This window comes from Telmatherina bonti (genome assembly GCF_933228915.1).
Source record: "Telmatherina bonti genome assembly, chromosome: 24".
NCBI lineage: Eukaryota > Metazoa > Chordata > Actinopteri > Atheriniformes > Telmatherinidae > Telmatherina > Telmatherina bonti.
The window spans coordinates 3,842,140-3,862,774 of NC_136633.1; the positions used below are offsets into that span (position 1 = coordinate 3,842,140).

At 45.8% G+C, this 20,635-nt stretch overlaps 1 protein-coding gene across 2 annotated transcripts in view; it reads right to left on the minus strand.

Annotated features, from left to right (window-relative positions):
• The window catches only part of bin1b (bridging integrator 1b), a 39,752-nt gene that overhangs the window by 3,761 nt on the left and 15,356 nt on the right, over positions 1-20,635 (minus strand). Inside the window, exons 4-11 of one of the 2 annotated variants that reach the window (XM_079263697.1) lie at positions 16,511-16,605; positions 15,416-15,511; positions 15,216-15,323; positions 6,819-6,904; positions 3,684-3,759; positions 3,547-3,602; positions 3,420-3,464; positions 2,325-2,367 (exon numbers count right to left, since the gene is read on the minus strand). In XM_079263697.1, coding sequence (XP_079119823.1) covers positions 2,325-2,367; positions 3,420-3,464; positions 3,547-3,602; positions 3,684-3,759; positions 6,819-6,904; positions 15,216-15,323; positions 15,416-15,511; positions 16,511-16,605 — 605 coding nt within the window. The remainder of the gene's footprint in view (positions 1-2,324; positions 2,368-3,419; positions 3,465-3,546; positions 3,603-3,683; positions 3,760-6,818; positions 6,905-15,215; positions 15,324-15,415; positions 15,512-16,510; positions 16,606-20,635) is intronic. The other variant, XM_079263698.1, reaches the window with a different exon arrangement.

The following is a 20,635-nucleotide window of genomic DNA, read 5'->3' on the forward strand; positions in this document are numbered from 1 at the left end:
CCTGTCCCACATCGGCACCATCATCCTCCCAGCTGGGCTCGGTGTACGACTGGGCCGTGTGGCCTCGGCCATCGTTCCAGCCCTCCTGACCCTCAGCCGTCTCTGCGTCATCCCAGCTGGGCTGAGCGTAGCTCTGGGCGACGCTTTCAGGGTAATCCCAGCCACCTTCAGCCTCATCCTGGTATGGGTCATATTCATCCTGAGGTACCTGCTCTACAGCGGTCTGATCTTGCTATAAGGTCGCAGGGAGAGGAGCAGCAGCAGGTTTGGAACCAATGGGAAGGGCGGGAGGACAGATGGGAGGACGATGAGCATGCAGAGGATTGACCAGGTTGAGGATTGTACAGGGATGAAAGAAACCAAAGTAGGGATGTTGAAGAGCAGATTTCACATCCATAATAATGGGGGCATGTAGACATGAAGATGAGGAGGGCAAGTCATTAAAGCAGGACGCCATGCTTACCCATGAGCCCCATGATGGCGCCTACAGCGGAGCAGCGAGGAGCAAGTTGAAGAATCTTAGTGATATTCCATCAACATCACATCGCACATGCACGCTGCTTTACCAGAGTGGCTTCTTTACACAACGTAGAGAATTATTCAAATGTCTGAAGTTATTTAAACTGTTTTTAGCTTGTTTGTTCTTCAGAGAGAGAGTTTAACCCCGTAAAGCCAGGAACCGACAGCAGAACCAGTAAAAGCACAACAACTGGTAGGTGTGCATGCAAAGTCGTGCATGTGCTGCACATACATGCAGGGAAAAGGCTCATTCCCACACATAATGGCTGTGTTTACAGTTATCGGCACATTTCCAGGCCAAACAGCTGCATCTGGGTAAGAAATCCTGTTACAACTGGCTGAACTGGGAACGTTAACTGGGTTGAAAAGACCAGATGATGGAACTGCATGTAAACACGGTCATTTCTGATAAAAAGCCATCAACATCACACACCCACCTCGGGAATTGGCAAAGTAGTGGGCTGTAAAACCTCCACATCCCAGTCCAGCAGGTTTACCCCTGACCAGGGGTCACACTGCCTCACACACACCCACATACATGTGCTCATGTTAGCAGGGTTAACTAGCGAGACAAACATCTGCTCTGCAAGTAGAAACATGTAAACATCATGTAGGACTGAAGCAGACCAGTTCTGCGTCTTCATCTAAATGTAACATCTTAAAAACAAAACTAAACCCTCCAGAAGGATAAACCATAGAAATAAAGTTGATATTCTCTGTAAAATAAAGAACCGCTGGTTGTAAAACAGTGCTGGTGTGGCGTTCCTCTGGGTTCTGTACTCAGACTTTTGCTTTTTAACTCAGATTCCAGGAAGCAGCTAAAGATCTTCTCAGCTCTTTTCCTTCAATTTCATTCTGTTCTTAACTTTCCAACAAACTCCAGAAAAATAACTGGCCAAACTGGTTTTAAGCAGCCACAGCAGCTGAAGCAGGAACAGGTTACAGTTCTGTCTGACCTGTGGTGGCGTGCTAATGGCGTCTGTGTTGGCAGCAGGCACAGAGGCTTCAGCCTCCACTGGGCTGGCACGCTGCTCTCGTGGATCAGGCGAAGGCGTCAGTCTGGGTGGAGGTCGGCTGGGAGGAGGGCCAGGTTTCTGCACCGCCAGCGGGGTTAAAACCACACGGCACATGCATGCAATCGCAGCAAGGCAGACAGAAGCATGTTGGAAAACACAAGGAGAGTCACTGTTAGGCTGAAGTGCATGTTGGCTAGCATTTCCTCAGTCCGTGTGCTCATTAACATACAGATCATGCTATCTCATGTTAAAAACAGGGGTTCACATTTGATACATGCAGAAGTTTTCTTTACGGAAACAATGATGCCCATATAAAGAAACTCAATCTGTTGGTCTCCTTATATAGGCTATGATGAATTTGCTTCCATTATGTTTTTTTTTCTCTGTCTGTAAAGCGTCTTGAGATGGTATTGCCGTGATTTGACGCTATACAAATAAAGTTGAATTGAGTTGAACAGATGTATGAACCTGAGTTTTAGCAGCGAATCGCTGATGGAGAGAAAACTCTGATTCTCATCTGCATCGAGCTCAACTTCACATTTAAAACGTGGAGAAAACTCAGAAAGTTTCATGTCAGTTGCTGTGTTTGCAGGGATGTTAAAGTCTCTTTGACACATTTAATCAGAAGAAATGAATTATTTAGATATTTCCAGGCAACGCAGCAGGACTCGTCCACAAGCAGCTCGTTCTTATACATGTGGGGATGCAGTGAAGACGACCTTCCACATTACAGGAAACACATGTACAGGTCTGGGTTACGGTCATGTGACACAGTATGAATCGCTTTACCTTCGGTGCTGAGGCAGCTGATTCGCTGTGGTTCGCTTCCTCACTGAGAAGAAAACAGAAAGAAGATTAAATGTCGACATGATGTGGAACAGACTGCACGCTCAAACGCCTCATTTCACATCTGGACCAGGACCCAGAACCTTCTGGTTTCTGGAACCAGATCCAAGTCCAGATTCAGGAAGCAGATTCAAACGTTCAGATCGTCTCAAACTCAAATCTTTTATCACGTCTGGCTTGGTGACCCTGATCCATCCAGTCCTGCTGCTACATGCTGAGGCTGCTGGGAGACGTCCCATGATGCACTGGGAGACGTCCCATGATGCACTGGGAGACGTCCCATGATGTCTCTTTACTCTCAAACATCTAATGTTGTTCTTGCTCAGCAGGATTCTGCATCAGAGCTCTGCTCCTGATTGACCCTCCTTCCTATCCTGTCCACCAGCAATCAATTGGACTGAAAAGAAAGATTTCCTGCTTTTACTTCAGAGTAAAAATTCCCAAATCCATCACCTGGAATTGCCTCATGTGGGGAGAGTCATTTAATGCAGAGGAAATAGTGAAATAGGGTCTGAAAGTTCCACATTCAACTTCCAGGTGAGTGAAAGCCAAAAGTTTGGACAAAGCAGAATCACTAATGCCACATAAATCACACCAGCAGTTCTAGACTCCGCCCACAAGAGGGCACCAACAAGCTTCAAACACACACCTGTTACATCAGGTGAAACAAACATGAACAAAGTTTAACTCATGTGAGGTTAATGAGCGGCCACCATTGTGTTAACATGACATTTACATCACGTTTCAAACAAAACACACAAGATTCTTTCTTCTGATGAAAACTTTTACGTCACTAAACTGAACAGCTTTGACTTTTAACTAGAAAATATTTGACAAGAATTACGTGCAAAGTTGTGATATGATCATTTCTGTCAGGTGTGTTACTGATCTCTGTCAACATGGACGCCTGCGGCAGGACGTCAGGGACGCCTGCGGCAGGACGTCAGGGACGCCTGCGGCAGGACGTCAGGGACGCATGCGGCAGGACGTCAGGGACGCATGCGGCAGGACGTCAGGGACGCATGCAGCAGGTTTTACCTCTTTGCACCGTCTCCAGTCTTAGACGCTGCAGTACCACCTTTTCTGCAGCAGGAGGCGCCATGACGTCATTACTCTCATTTCCGCCACATGTTCACACATTTTTAATGGTCTGTGTTAAACTTACTTGAGCTGCCGCTGCTCCTCCAGTTTGGTCATGATGTCATTCAGGTTCTGGCTGAGCTGCAGAGACCAGGAGCAGATATCACTGACCAGTCGATGCATCCTCACTTTCATCAGTCTCTACCGATCAATTTCACTCACTTTGCTCATTTCTTTGTGGAACTTCTCCTGTTGACCTGCCAGGCTCTGGAATGTGTTAACATAGACGCCAACACGCCTAAACACACAAACACACACAGTGTGACACAGCGGAGCTTGGACAGATACAGATAGGTTAAAAATCACATCCGCTAGAACAGATTTACTCGTTACACATATACTATTTTACAAAATAGTAAAACATTTCATGTTGGAGCTCTCAGAACCGTATTTACAGCTTGGATTAAACAGCCTCCCGCTGTGCGAGATAATCCATCTGCAAGCAGCCAAACCACCTGACATCTCCAAGTTAGTGTTGAAAAATGAAGTGTGGAAACTGAGCTAAGTTAAAGGTAACAGTGACGAAAATGTCTTCTGAAGACGGATTTGGTTTAATACGTCCAAACATGGCCTCCCAGCAGGGACTCGAGGGCCAGATTTCCCTGGATTGTCTGTTCAGATGAAGCTCTGAGATCAGTTTCAGCAACGAGACTGATGAGTAGAAGCAGGCTCCCTCCTGACTGTTCCTGTTCTGGATGGTAGTATCCAGAACGATGTTCCTGTTCTGGATGGTAGTATCCAGAACGATGTTCCTGTTCTGGATGGTAGTATCCAGAACGATGTTCCTGTTCTGGATGGTAGTATCCAGAATGTTGTTCCTGTTCTGGATGGTAGTATCCAGAATGTTGTTCCTGTTCTGGATGGTAGTATCCAGAATGTTGTTCCTGTTCTGGATGGTAATATCCAGAACGATGTTCCTGTTCTGGATGGTAGTATCCAGAATGTTGTTCCTGTTCTGGATGGTAGTATCCAGAATGTTGTTCCTGTTCTGGATGGTAGTATCCAGAATGTTGTTCCTGTTCTGGATGGTAGTATCCAGAATGTTGTTCCTGTTCTGGATGGTAGTATCCAGAATGTTGTTCCTGTTCTGGATGGTAGTATCCAGAACGTTGTTCCTGTTCTGGATGGTAGTATCCAGAACGTTGTTCCTGTTCTGGATGGTAGTATCCAGAACGTTGTTCCTGTTCTGGATGGTAGTATCCAGGATGTTGTTCCTGTTCTGGATGGTAGTATCCAGGATGTTGTTCCTGTTCTGGATGGTAGTATCCAGGATGTTGTTCCTGTTCTGGATGGTAGTATCCAGAACGATGTTCCTGTTCTGGATGGTAGTATCCAGAATGTTGTTCCTGTTCTGGATGGTAGTATCCAGAACGATGTTCCTGTTCTGGATGGTAGTATCCAGAACGATGTTCCTGTTCTGGATGGTAGTATCCAGAATGTTGTTCCTGTTCTGGATGGTAGTATCCAGAATGTTGTTCCTGTTCTGGATGGTAATATCCAGAATGTTGTTCCTGTTCTGGATGGTAGTATCCAGAATGTTGTTCCTGTTCTGGATGGTAGTATCCAGAATGTTGTTCCTGTTCTGGATGGTAGTATCCAGAACGATGTTCCTGTTCTGGATGGTAGTATCCAGAATGTTGTTCCTGTTCTGGATGGTAGTATCCAGAACGATGTTCCTGTTCTGGATGGTAGTATCCAGAACGATGTTCCTGTTCTGGATGGTAGTATCCAGAACGTTGTTCCTGTTCTGGATGGTAGTATCCAGGATGTTGTTCCTGTTCTGGATGGTAGTATCCAGGATGTTGTTCCTGTTCTGGATGGTAGTATCCAGGATGTTGTTCCTGTTCTGGATGGTAGTATCCAGGATGTTGTTCCTGTTCTGGATGGTAGTATCCAGGATGTTGTTCCTGTTCTGGATGGTAGTATCCAGAATGTTGTTCCTGTTCTGGATGGTAGTATCCAGAATGTTGTTCCTGTTCTGGATGGTAGTATCCAGAATGATGTTCCTGTTCTGGATGGTAGTATCCAAAACGATGTTCCTGTTCTGGATGGTAGTATCCAGAATGTTGTTCCTGTTCTGAATGGTAGTATCCAGAATGTTGTTCCTGTTCTGGATGGTAGTATCCAGAATGTTCCTGTTCTGGATGGTAGTATCCAGAATGTTGTTCCTGTTCTGGATGGTAGTATCCAGAATGTTGTTCCTGTTCTGGATGGTAGTATCCAGGATGTTGTTCCTGTTCTGGATGGTAGTATCCAGTACGTTGTTCCTGTTCTGGATGGTAGTATCCAGAATGTTGTTCCTGTTCTGGATGGTAGTATCCAGAATGTTGTTCCTGTTCTGGATGGTAGTATCCAGAATGATGTTCCTGTTCTGGATGGTAGTATCCAGAATGTTGTTCCTGTTCTGGATGGTAGTATCCAGAATGTTGTTCCTGTTCTGGATGGTAGTATCCAGGATGTTGTTCCTGTTCTGGATGGTAGTATCCAGTACGTTGTTCCTGTTCTGGATGGTAGTATCCAGAATGTTGTTCCTGTTCTGGATGGTAGTATCCAGAATGTTGTTCCTGTTCTGGATGGTAGTATCCAGAATGATGTTCCTGTTCTGGATGGTAGTATCCAGAATGTTGTTCCTGTTCTGGATGGTAGTATCCAGAATGTTGTTCCTGTTCTGAATGGTAGTATCCAGAATGATGTTCCTGTTCTGGATGGTAGTATCCAGAATGTTGTTCCTGTTCTGAATGGTAGTATCCAGAATGTTCCTGTTCTGGATGGTAGTATCCAGAATGTTGTTCATGTTCTGGATGGTAGTATCCAGAATGTTGTTCCTGTTCTGAATGGTAGTATCCAGAATGTTCCTGTTCTGGATGGTAGTATCTAGAATGTTGTTCCTGTTCTGGATGGTAGTATCCAGAATGTTGTTCCTGTTCTAGATGGTAGTATCCAGAATGATGTTCCTGTTCTGGATGGTAGTATCCAGATCTATCTTTGGTATCTTGGAGAACCTGTTGGGAACTTCTCCCGGATTTTCTCACTACTTATTGTGGATTTTTATGCAGACATACTGAAAATGGTTTTATCTCACATTGAGGAAGAATCATTCACAACATTCCCTGATCCAGATGCTGATCCGGATCACTCCATTTAATGGAGTCTGTGATGGACCAAGACCAGTTTTCATGAACACCACAGATCCCTGCAGGAGTTTTTTGGTAAAGTTGTGAACAGACAGACAAACGTCACCTCCTGGGTGGAGGTTACTATGGAAACTGTGAGACGTGCGTCCTGAGGGTCTCTCACCTGTCCCACAGCACTGGAAGCTCGTCCTGCAGCTCCACGTTCAGCTCCTCAAATATCTTCTGAGCTCGGCCCAGTTCTTCCTCCGCCTGCGCGTGCACGCACACATGCCCAATGAATAATGCTGCTAGACAGCGGTCTTTTACACAACAAGGTGGGGTAAGGCGGAGCACACAGGCCAACACACAGGCTTTCACACTGCAGCTACGGGAACACGAAGGATTCAGGTTAAAGAGGAGAAAGAGGACAAACACCGGCTCTGACTGCAGATCTGCAGACATGATCAGCGCTGGAGGAGCCACGCAGCGGCCAATCAGAAGCGGCAACGCATCAAACGGCCTTCACAGCTCTTCACCGTTTGTTCCAGCTTCATTCCAACATGAACGAGGCTTTTCCTCATCTCTCTTTCAACAAAAACACATTTATGGAAAAATAATCTGAAAACTCCATGAATATTTAACATGTTAGCGATGCAGGAAAACTGCGGCATGGTGTCTACTGGACAACCTGATGATGGTCCTGAAAGGTCTCCATCTGACCCATCATGTTGCAGCAAAGGTTCTGATGGGGACCAGAACCAGATCAGATTTCTATTTAAAGGCTTCCTGTTGAAAACAGGATGGAATTTTAGATGATTCTCCTCACATATAAACTCCACTGCATGGAAGGTCCAATGTCTCCATACAGTCCAGAGAACTTTGCTCTGCAGGTCTAGGGCTGCACCCAGAGTCTCCAAGAGTCAGAACCTCCAGCTATCAGACGTTTTCTGTAGAACCAGATCCCAGTCTGACAGGAAGAACAGGAACCCAGCCTGGCTTTAGCAAATAGAACTTTTAAGATCAGGCTGAAAAACTTCTTGTCTGATAATTATATGTAGGGACGCTCCAATCACCCATTAGTTGGTGGTCCAGCCACCCAATTTTTGGTGGTTCAGCCACCCATTAGTTGGCGGTCCAGCCACCCGTTAGTTGGTCCAGCCACCCATTCATTGGTGGTCCAGCCACCCGTTCATTGGTGGTCCAGCCACCTGTTCATTGGTGGTCCAGCCACCCATTAGTTGGTGGTCCAGCCACCCATTCATTGGTGGTCCAGCCACCCATTAGTTGGTCTAGCCACCCATTAGTTGGTGGTCCAGCCACCCATTAGTTGGTCTAGCCACCCATCAGTTGGTCTAGCTACCCGTTAGTTGGTGGTCCCAGCCACCCGTTCGTTGGTGGTCTAACCACCCATTAGTTGGTGGTTCAGCCACCCATTAGTTGGTGGTCCAGCCACCCGTTAGTTGGTCTAGCCACCCATTAGTTGGTGGTCCAGCCACCCGTTAGTTGGTCTAGCTACCCATTAGTTGGTGGTCCAGCCACCCGTTAGTTGGTCTAGCTACCCATTAGTTGGTGGTCCAGCCACCCATTAGTTGGTCTAGCCACCCATTAGTTGGTGGTCCAGCCACCCGTTCGTTGGTGGTCTAACCACCCATTAGTTGGTGGTTCAGCCACCCATTAGTTGGTGGTCCAGCCACCCGTTAGTTGGTCTAGCCACCCATTAGTTGGTGGTCCAGCCACCCGTTAGTTGGTCTAGCTACCCATTAGTTGGTGGTCCAGCCACCCGTTAGTTGGTCTAGCTACCCATTAGTTGGTGGTCCAGCCACCCATTAGTTGGTCTAGCCACCCATTAGTTGGTGGTCCAGCCACCCATTAGTTGGTCTAGCCACCCATTAGTTGGTGGTCCAGCCACCCATGACCTCCTGACAGTAGCAGCATAATTAACTTGCATATTTTTCTATCAGCAGGTCTTGCTGAACAAAACTTGTGCCGTTTCCTGGTCTCTTTCCTATCCTCTCCACCTCTAAGTGGTACAGATAGACGGCAGACTGCCAACAGTCAGGATGTGGCACACTCTTTAGTGGTCCAGCCATACCTGACTGTGACTGAACATCACAGCAGGGGTCTGAAAATGGCTGCACCCCGACGCAACCATCACCTCTGATCTACACAAGATGTTTTGCACAAACATTAGAAACAATCTGCATTCTGTGTGAAGAACCAAGGTAACTGGAACAACTGAAGAGCCGTGATGACTGACGGATGAAAATGCATCATCAGATGTCCTGCAGAGGTTTCTGTCACGCAGCATCTTCCTGTCAGAGCTGATCATGTCAGAGCCTGCAAAGAGCTGCTTAATAGAGCTGTGGGGGTGGGGGGTGGGGGTAGATGAACCAGAGTGTCACCTGGTTGTAGGAGAGGTTAGTCTGAGCCACCTGGTGGGCTGATATCAAACCCTGAGCCCAGCTGGGAGCCGCCATCTCCAACAGGGCTGCTGGCTAAGTACACACCATGCAAGAGATGGAGACCAGGAGGAGAAACAAAAGAGCAAGACACAAGCAAACAAGAAAAATTCAAGACAAATGCAAACATGTTAATCAGACAAAATGTTTCAAAACAGTAGCTGCTAATGGAACTACAGTCCTGGTTGATTTAAGGTGGTATGACTGTAAACTCAGAGCAAAACGTTTGATAAAAATACAAGCGGACAAAGATGAAAGCAAGAGAATTTCTTCTCAACACAGCGATGGAATGAGCCACCGTGAACAAAAAGCTGGCCACTCTAATGGTGACCCCTGCAACAACCGTACTTTTCATTTACACCTACATTTAAGTGCTATTAAAGCAGCACACCATGCTTTGTATACATTGCCTGTTGTATGTAATGTCAAAACCTTTCAAAAGCTAATAAAAGCAAAATAAATAATGTATTTATTTTGTATTTATGTATGTATGTAAATATATATAAATATATAAATATATAAAATATAAATATATAATTTATATTTATATATATATAATTTATATATATATAATTTATATATATATATATATATATATATATATATATATATATATATATATATAAAAATATATAAATATAAATATATAAAAAATATAAATATATATATATATAAAATATATAAATGTACCAGGCACACAAAGGACACCTCACAGGTTGGGTCCAACTAAAAGGTCCTATGACTGAGTGAGGCTGTGTCTGAATGTCAACACCAGTCTCTAATCCCTCATTTACAACACGATATAGTGAAGTCATTCTATTGGCGATTCGGACACGAAGCTCCTCGTCGCAGATCACGTGACTACCAACTGTCACCATGGCAACCCCAAATCCAAGCCAAAACCATATGAAAATGTTTTATTTCCTTATATATGTTAAAAAATAAGGATATAAAATGAATGATCTTTAGCTTCTTTTAACCTGCTTTGACCTTTGTGTTACTTTGAGCTCCTGCCTGCAATGCATTGAAACCCTGATTATAGGTAGTTCCATAGTCAGAAACGTGGCACTAGAGACACCGGGGACCATAGTCAAATGCATTCCTGGGGCCAGAGCGGGCCACGTCGAATCGTATTTGAAACTGCTGGCTAAGGCTAAACGTAAATACCGTAAGATTGTAATTCACGTCGGCGGTAACGACACCCGGTTACGCCAATCGGAGGTCACTAAAATTAATGTTGCTTCGGTGTGTAACTTTGCCAAGAGCATGTCGGACTCCGTAGTTTTCTCTGGTCCCTTGCCAAATTTAATCAGCGATGACATGTTTAGCCGCATGTCATCCTTCAACCGCTGGTTGTCTAGGTGGTGTCCCGATAACAACGTGGGTTTTATAGATAATTGGAGCGCTTTTGGGGAAAGCCTGGTCTTAATAGGAGAGATGGCATCCATCCCACGTTGGATGGAGCCGCTCTCTTATCTAGCAATATGGAATCTTTTATTAGTCAGCTAAATTGACAACTCAGGGTTGGGACCAGGAGGCAGAATTGTAGTCCTACACACTTTTCTGCAGCTTCCCACCTGCCGCCGCCCACCCAAAACCCCATTCCGACCTTATACAACTCCACAGCAGTAAGAATTAAACAACACAAAAACACTTCTGGGGTTAATCGTGAAAACCTCATAAAAATAAAAACAATAGATCTAATAAAATCTGAAAATAAGACAATAAAGTGTGGCCTACTGAATATCAGATCCCTCCCAAATAAGTCTTTATTAGTCAATGACTTGATAGGTGATCACCATATTGACTTATTCTGTCTTACGGAAACCTGGTTACAGCAAGAGGATTATGTTAGTATTAATGAAGCTACGCCAGCTAACTATTTAAACTTTCACATTCCTAGAACTACAGGCAGAGGAGGAGGCGTTGCAGCTATTTTTAAGTCAGAATTTTTAATTAGTCCTAAGCACAAAACTAACTATAAATCCTTTGAATTCCTGACATTAAATTTATCTCATCCAAAATGGAATTCAGAGAAACTGCTCCTTTTAGCATTAGTGTATCGCCCACCTGGACCTTACTCCGAGTTTCTGACCAAATTCTCTGATCTCTTGTCTGAGTTAGTGCTGACTACTGATAAGGTCATTGTACTAGGTGATTTTAATATTCATGTTGACGTTGAAAATGATAGTTTAAACATTTCCTTTAGCTCTATTCTAAACTCACTTGGGTTTCACAAAATGTTAATGGAGCCACTCACTCTCATGGTCACACTCTTGATCTGGTTCTAACATCTGGTATTGAGACTGATAAGCTCAAAGTATTTCCTCAAAACCCTGTCTTGTCCGATCACTTCTTATTAACCTTTGAATTCACTTTATTTGATTACTCACTGACCAAAAATAAATTCTACTATAGTAGATGTTTATCAGACAATATTATTACAAAATTTAAACAATCAATTGAATCAATTTTTTCCCCTCTACCATGTGTTAGCATGACTGAGAGTCCCCCTTTAAGCCTTACTCCTGCTCAGATTGATCAACATGCTGATACTATAACAGCTTCAATGCGTACAACCTTGGATAATGTTGCTCCCCTAAAGAAGAAGAAATTAGGTAAGATTATGAAGGCTCCCTGGTTTAATTCCCAGCTTCGAGCTCTAAAACAGGCATCAAGGCGTTTGGAAAACAGATGGCGTTCATCAGGACTAGAGGAGTCTCACTTAACCTGGAAAGAAAGTTTAATCGTATACAAAAAAGCCTTACGTACGGCAAGAACAGCTTATTATTCATCATTGATAGAGGAAAACAAAAACAACCCTCGGTTTCTTTTCAGCACTGTAGCTAGGCTTACTAGGAGCCGGAGCGCGGTGGAGCCATGTATTCCTTTCTCACTTAGCTGTGATGATTTCATGTATTTTTTCAGGAATAAAATTGACACTATTAGAGATCAAATCCACAATACTCTTCCTTCTACCTATAATGTTGAGCCTGTTGTGGTCTCCGAAGCATCCTTAGAACCAGGATCTGACTTGTGTCTAAATAGTTTCTGTCCTGTCCAACCCTCTGAATTAACTAAAATAATAGCTTCATCTAAACCATCCACCTGTATCTTAGACCCTCTCCCAACGAGCCTCTTTAAGGACATTTTCCCTTTAATTAATACATCACTACTAAATCTTATCAATATGTCTTTAGTGACAGGATATGTACCACAATCATTTAAAACTGCTGTAATCAAGCCTTTACTTAAAAAGCAATCTCTGGATCCAGAGGTGATAGCAAATTATAGACCTATATCTAACCTCCCGTTTATGTCCAAAATTCTGGAGAAAATAGTTTCAGCTCAGCTACATGCCCACCTGAGCAGAAATAATTTATGCAAGGAGTTCCAGTCAGGATTTAGAGCTCATCATAGCACTGAGACGGCATTGGTGAAAGTTACTAATGACCTTCTTATGGCCTCAGACAAAGGACTTCTGTCCGTACTTATCTTGCTTTATCTTAGTGCTGCATTTGATACAGTCGATCATAACATTCTGTTACAGAGACTAGAACAGGTGATTGGAATTACAGGTACAGCGCTAAGCTGGTTTAAATCATATTTATCTGATAGACTTCACTTCGTTCATGTAAATGACAAGTCCTCCTCACAAACTACAGTAAGTCATGGAGTTCCTCAAGGTTCTGTACTTGGACCAGTACTCTTCATGCTATATATGCTCCCTTTAGGCAAAATTATTAGACAGCATGGAATAAACTTTCATTGTTATGCAGATGATACTCAGATATACTTATCCTTTAAACCAGATGAAACAAATCAGCCCGATAGGCTACAAAATTGTCTCATAGACATAAAGACTTGGATGTTTAGAAATTTTCTCCTCTTAAACTCAGATAAGACTGAAGTAAGTCTCGTTGGATCTGAAAAACTCAGAGCTAAATTTTCCGGTTTTGTAATGAACCTGGATGGCATTACTTTAGCTTCCAGTGCTACAGTGAGAAACCTTGGAGTAATATTTGACCCTGACCTGTCCTTTGGCCCACATATTAAGCAGGTTACTAAAACAGCCTTCTTTCATTTACGTAATATAGCCTAAATTAGGGACATTCTGTCTCAGAGTGATGCAGAAAAACTGGTTCACGCTTTTGTTACTTCGAGACTAGATTACTGTAACTCTCTATTACTGGGCTGTCCTAAATATGCCCTGAAAAGCCTTCAGCTGATCCAGAATTCTGCAGCCAGAGTCCTGACCAGAACCAGCAGGAGAGATCATATTTCTCCAGTTTTAGCCTCTCTTCATTGGCTGCCTGTTGAATCTAGAATAGAATTTAAAATCCTTCTCCTTACATATAAAGCCCTCCACAACCAGGCACCACTATATATCAAAGACCTCATTGTTCCTTATATACCAAGCAGAGTACTTTGTTCGCAGACTGCAGGCTTATTTGTGGTTCCTAGAGTCTCAAAGAGCCGAGCAGGAGGCAGAGCCTTTGGTTATCAGGCCCCTCTCTTATGGAATAAGCTCCCAGTTAGTGTTAGGGAAGCAGACACCCTCCCCACCTTTAAGACTAGGCTGAAGACTTATCTTTTTGATAAGTCCTATAGCTAGGGATGGTTAGCATCCCTTAGTTATGCTGCTATAGGTTTAGACTTCTGAGGGACATTTCCTGATACACTGAGCTTCTTTCTCTCTCTCTTTATCTCTCTCTCTTACCCACCCCCCATAACAGTGTTGCATCATTAACATGTATGTCTCCTGTCTCAGCAGGTCTCCCTGGCCGAGAGTAGCAGTTCCTGTTGTCTGTTGTCTTTCTGTCCTCTTCCCCCCACACAGCAGAGGCAGATGGCTGCCTGTCCTGAGCCGGGTTCTGCCGGAGGTTTCCTTCCTGTTAAAAGGGAGTTTTTTCCTTCCCACTGTCGCCAGTGTGCTTGCTCAGGATGGGAGATTGAGTTGGACTCAACTCAATCTGTTGGTTTCCTTATATAGGCTGTTATGAATTGGCCTTCATTATGTTTTCCCCTCTGTCTGTAAAGCATCTTGAGATGGCATTGCCGTGATTTGACGCTATATAAATAAAGTTGAATTGAATTGAATCGTGGTCTATACTGACCCGTCTAGTGACCACTGCTTTGCAAGATGCATTGTGGGTAATTTTGAGTGCATTTCTTTTTCTCTCTGGACATTCAGACATCCCCTTACAATGGTACGAGCACTGCATAATGCTGGGGGACAGTATGGACATTCGAACACAGCAAGAGTGGGAAATTTTAGCGAATTAAATCCAACAGTCGTATTAAAGGCCTGTAAAGTGCCAGTTTGGGTCTTGTAGAATGAGGCTAAGTACTGAGATTTTCGCAGATTAATGCATTTTAATCTACAGCTTTTCATTTTTAATGCCTCCAGACCCCCTTAGCTGGACTTGGTAGCCCCCCTTCCAAACCACTGTAGTCATGCATTGTTGACTTGATGGCCTGAACCACTCTGCTATGTTGATGGGCCAGGCGATGGCCACCCCGAAGGGCCTCCCTGTCAACACATCAGTGACCTGATCATAAAACCACAATCCTGTGAAAGAGTCGACATGAAGCAGAGAACCGAGACATTTAACTCTCGTCCATGTTTCACTGTCAGGAGTCTCTATACCTGGAGGAGGAGGAAATGAAGAAGGAGAAGACAGAGACGAATAAACAGCATTTGACAACTTGTGTTGATGATCAGCAGGTCGGTAAGATGACTGGGTGTAAACTGGGATGGACAGAGCTTCACCAGTCTGAGACAAACAGCTCATTTAAAATGTTCTGAGTGGAGACCTGGACGAAGATGTGGAATAGTTTGTGGACAGCATGGACGGCGTGTCCTGCAGACTAAAGAGGAGAGGGAGCATCCAGCTTGTTATCAGCCTGCATCTCTGATGGGATGGGGTTGCATTAGTGCCGATGGCGTGGATCAGTTTTCTGTCCTCATCTTTATCACATGACAAACCTCTTCATCATCCTCAGGAATGAGAAAATAAACTGCTCATACCACCTTAAATCAGAAGCGATAGCTTTATTCTGGCATATGAACACGCTCAGGCCTTCACATACTGATGAGGACGTGCACGTTACTTGGTTACCTTGGCGATCTTGGCCTCGTCCTTCTTCTTTCCTTTCTGTAAGGAAGCAAAGTGATGACGGGCGCTGTCAAAGTCCACCATCTTCCTCTCACGCTTCGCTATACGAGCCTGTGAGACAACACAAAGACCTGAACCAGAGCACACACACCGATTCATCTAACTCGTCTACTGATTACATGGAGCAGGTCCTGTGTCCTCACCTTGATGTCTGGGAACTGAGCGAGGTATGAATCCATGGTCTGCAGAGATTTGTCGGTGATGTTCTGGTGATAGTCTAACCAGAGTGTGTCTGTGTCCTGAAACAAAACACACAACTCTAACACAAATCAAAGACACAAACCGTGTGTTTTCACGTTGCTCGGCTCTTCGCTTGGAATTTGACTGTTCTGCACATTTAAATTTGCTTTAAAGATCTTTTCCATGACAACATGAAACCAAGTTTACTCATCGTTGCCTTTGCTTCTTTTTCTTGGGCAGTGATATGTACGTTGCAGCACCTGCAGTGTCACAGCGACCGCACCCGCAGCGACCGCACCCGCAGCGACCGCACCCGCAGCGACTGAACGGGTGCATGAATGTCGTTCCTTACAGCAGAACTGCTCAGGTAAAGCAGGTAAAGCTTCCTCTGGGTCAGGGTAAGAGCGGTCGTTCGACAGCTGGAACGGTAAAATGATCCCAGCCTCTTCAAGATACATGCTGTAGTGTCCTTGGCCCCAAACAGCCTCTAACGTGCACATTGTATGATAGAGAACACTCTAAAGATTGATCCTCAGACAGGGCTGCTCAACATGATCCCACAAGGACTGTAGTCCTGACGGTTTTCAGTATTTCCAGGACAAACACCCCTGACTCAAATGAATGTGCCATGATGCTGGAGAAGATGGAAAACCTGCAGGACAGCAGCTCTCGTAGGACCGACTTGCACAGTCCTGCCCTGCAGAGCTGTAAGAGTGTGAACGGGTGGTTTGCAGTGTAAACACGGACACGAGTAGAGAATCTATTTACCAAGCATGTTGCACAAGCCGCTACGCTAACATGCTGCTTCCTAACTACACAGAGCAAAAGACAGGTCTGTCAGATGTTTACCTCCAGGTTATAGTCCAACTCCTTCTCTATCATCTCCTTCAGGGTGAAGCAGGAAAAGGCATGCGGTTAGAGAGAGACGGAAAACACACGAGGAAGAGCTGCAAACCTCCAAACACGTTTGTTACCAGTAACAGAGTTAACATGTGGAAGGAAAACAACTCAACAGACGGCGACATCTTCATGCAGCTTGCAGGTGTCCCCTGACTCACCTCCGCCAGAGCGTCCATCTCCTCCTTCCCAAACCAGTCGGGTTCGTACATGTCGGCCAGACAGTCCTGCAGCCTCCGCGACGCGTCATGCATCGCTGGAAAACACAGTCAGGGTTTGTTTCTCTGACTTCGCTCGTTGTGTTCTACTCATTTCTCTCCAGCTGTTTGCCACCTCATAGCACATCCGCTTCAGCAATTCTGTACCTTGCAGTCTGATTTTTGTCTCTGATGGCAGGTTTACGCTTCTTTCCAGCCATTTTATAAAACTATGTCTCCATCTTAACAGAACTGGACAGAAATCTGAGTCTGTTAATCTGCACATGACTTGATGTGATCATATCTTGGTGAGTTAGATGTAATCATTCAGTTCGTCACGCTTATATCCACTGATAACGGATGATGCAGAAGGAAGGTGGTGTGCACTACAATAGTAGCTCTTACACTTTTTGAAGCACGACATACCAACACAACATACATCAGCGGTTGCGACACGCCTCTGCCCGACATAACGGATGAGGGGTTAATGACATATAATACTCTAAATAAAAGCCTAGAAAACTGTCAGAAACTTCATAAGAGAGGATGATAAAGTGGTCTGTCGTAACCCCTCGTACTGTCGTAACTCCTCGTACCACAGTAACTCCTCGTACTGCAGTAACCCCTCATACTGTCGTAACTCCTCGTACCACAGTAACTCCTCGTACTGCAGTAACCCCTCATACTGTCGTAACTCCTCGTACTGCAGTAACTCCTCGTACTGCAGTAACCCCTCGTACTGTCGTAACCCCTCGTACTGCAGTAACCCCTCGTACTGCAGTAACCCCTCATACTGTCGTAACCCCTCGTACTGTCGTAACTCCTTGTATTGCAGTAACTCCTCGTACTGCAGTAACCCCTCATACTGCAGTAACCCCTCGTACTGTCGTAACCCCTCGTACTGTCGTAACTCCTTGTATTGCAGTAACCCCTCGTACTGTCGTAACTCCTCGTACTGCAGTAACCCCTCGTATTGTTGTAACTCCTCGTACTGCAGTAACTCCTCGTACTGCAGTAACCCCTCGTACTGCAGTAACCCCTCGTACTGTCGTAACTCCTTGTACTTCAGTAACCCCTCGTACTGTCGTAACTCCTCGTACTGTACTGCAGTAACTCCTCGTACTGCAGTAACCCCTCGTACTGCAGTAACCCCTCGTACAGCAGTAACCCCTCGTACTGTCGTAACTCCTCACTGTCGTAACCCCTCGTACTGCAGTAACCCCTCATACTGTCGTAACCCCTCGTACTGTCGTAACTCCTTGTATTGCAGTAACTCCTCGTACTGCAGTAACCCCTCGTACTGCAGTAACCCCTCATACTGTCGTAACCCCTCGTACTGTCGTAACTCCTTGTATTGCAGTAACCCCTCGTACTGTCGTAACTCCTCGTACTGTCGTAACTCCTCGTACTGCCGTAACCCCTCGTACTGTCGTAACCCCTCGTACTGTCGTAACTCCTCGTACTGTCGTAACCCCTCGTACTGTCGTAACCCCTTGTACTGCCGTAACCCCTCGTACTGCAGTAACCCCTCGTACTGCCGTAACCCCTCGTACTGTCGTAACTCCTCGTACTGTCGTAACTCCTCGTACTGTCGTAACCCCTCGTACTGCAGTAACCCCTCGTACTGTCGTAACCCCTCGTACTGCCGTAACCCCTCGTACTGCAGTAACCCCTTGTACTGTCGTAACTCCTCGTACTGTCGTAACTCCTCGTACTGTCGTAACTCCTTGTGCTTCAGTAACCCCTTGTACTGTCGTAACTCCTCGTACTGTACTGCAGTAACTCCTCGTACTGCAGTAACTCCTCGTACTGCAGTAACCCCTCGTACTGCAGTAACCCCTCGTACTGCAGTAACCCCTCGTACTGTCGTAACTCCTCACTGTCGTAACTCCTCGTACTGCAGTAACTCCTCGTACTGCAGTAACCCCTCGTACTGTCGTAACCCCTCGTATTGTTGTAACTCCTCGTACTGCAGTAACTCCTCGTACTGCAGTAACCCCTCGTATTGTTGTAACTCCTCGTACTGCCGTAACCCCTCGTACTGTCGTAACCCCTCGTACAGTCGTAACCCCTCGTATTGTTGTAACTCCTCGTACTGCCGTAACCCCTCGTACTGTCGTAACCCCTCGTACAGTCGTAACCCCTCGTATTGTTGTAACTCCTCGTACTGCCGTAACCCCTCGTACTGCCGTAACTCCTCGTACTGTCGTAACCCCTCGTACTGTCGTAACCCCTCGTACTGTCGTAACTCCTCACTGTCGTAACTCCTCGTACTGTCGTAACTCCTCGTACTGTCGTAACCCCTCGTACTGCCGTAACCCCTCGTACTGCCGTAACCCCTCGTACTGCAGTAACTCCTCGTACTGCAGTAACCCCTCGTACTGCAGTAACCCCTCGTACTGCAGTAACCCCTCGTACTGCAGTAACCCCTCATACTGTCGTAACTCCTCGTACCACAGTAACTCCTCGTACTGCAGTAACCCCTCATACTGTCGTAACTCCTCGTACTGCAGTAACTCCTCGTACTGCAGTAACCCCTCGTACTGCAGTAACCCCTCGTACTGCAGTAACCCCTCATACTGTCGTAACCCCTCGTACTGTCGTAACTCCTTGTATTGCAGTAACTCCTCGTACTGCAGTAACCCCTCATACTGCAGTAACCCCTCGTACTGTCGTAACCCCTCGTACTGTCGTAACTCCTTGTATTGCAGTAACCCCTCGTACTGTCGTAACTCCTCGTACTGCAGTAACCCCTCGTATTGTTGTAACTCCTCGTACTGCAGTAACTCCTCGTACTGCAGTAACCCCTCGTACTGCAGTAACCCCTCGTACTGTCGTAACTCCTTGTACTTCAGTAACCCCTCGTACTGTCGTAACTCCTCGTACTGTACTGCAGTAACTCCTCGTACTGCAGTAACCCCTCGTACTGCAGTAACCCCTCGTACAGCAGTAACCCCTCGTACTGTCGTAACTCCTCACTGTCGTAACCCCTCGTACTGCAGTAACCCCTCATACTGTCGTAACCCCTCGTACTGTCGTAACTCCTTGTATTGCAGTAACTCCTCGTACTGCAGTAACCCCTCGTACTGCAGTAACCCCTCATACTGTCGTAACCCCTCGTACTGTCGTAACTCCTTGTATTGCAGTAACCCCTCGTACTGTCGTAACTCCTCGTACTGTCGTAACTCCTCGTACTGTCGTAACCCCTCGTACTGTCGTAACCCCTCGTACTGCCGTAACCCCTCGTACTGCAGTAACCCCTCGTACTGCCGTAACCCCTCGTACTGCCGTAACCCCTCGTACTGTCGTAACCCCTCGTACTGTCGTAACTCCTCGTACTGTCGTAACCCCTCGTACTGTCGTAACCCCTTGTACTGCCGTAACCCCTCGTACTGCAGTAACCCCTCGTACTGCCGTAACCCCTCGTACTGTCGTAACTCCTCGTACTGTCGTAACTCCTCGTACTGTCGTAACCCCTCGTACTGCAGTAACCCCTCGTACTGTCGTAACCCCTCGTACTGCCGTAACCCCTCGTACTGCAGTAACCCCTTGTACTGTCGTAACTCCTCGTACTGTCGTAACTCCTCGTACTGTCGTAACTCCTTGTGCTTCAGTAACCCCTTGTACTGTCGTAACTCCTCGTACTGTACTGCAGTAACTCCTCGTACTGCAGTAACTCCTCGTACTGCAGTAACCCCTCGTACTGCAGTAACCCCTCGTACTGCAGTAACCCCTCGTACTGTCGTAACTCCTCACTGTCGTAACTCCTCGTACTGCAGTAACTCCTCGTACTGCAGTAACCCCTCGTACTGTCGTAACCCCTCGTATTGTTGTAACTCCTCGTACTGCAGTAACTCCTCGTACTGCAGTAACCCCTCGTATTGTTGTAACTCCTCGTACTGCCGTAACCCCTCGTACTGTCGTAACCCCTCGTATTGTTGTAACTCCTCGTACTGCCGTAACCCCTCGTACTGTCGTAACCCCTCGTACAGTCGTAACCCCTCGTATTGTTGTAACTCCTCGTACTGCCGTAACCCCTCGTACTGCCGTAACTCCTCGTACTGTCGTAACCCCTCGTACTGTCGTAAC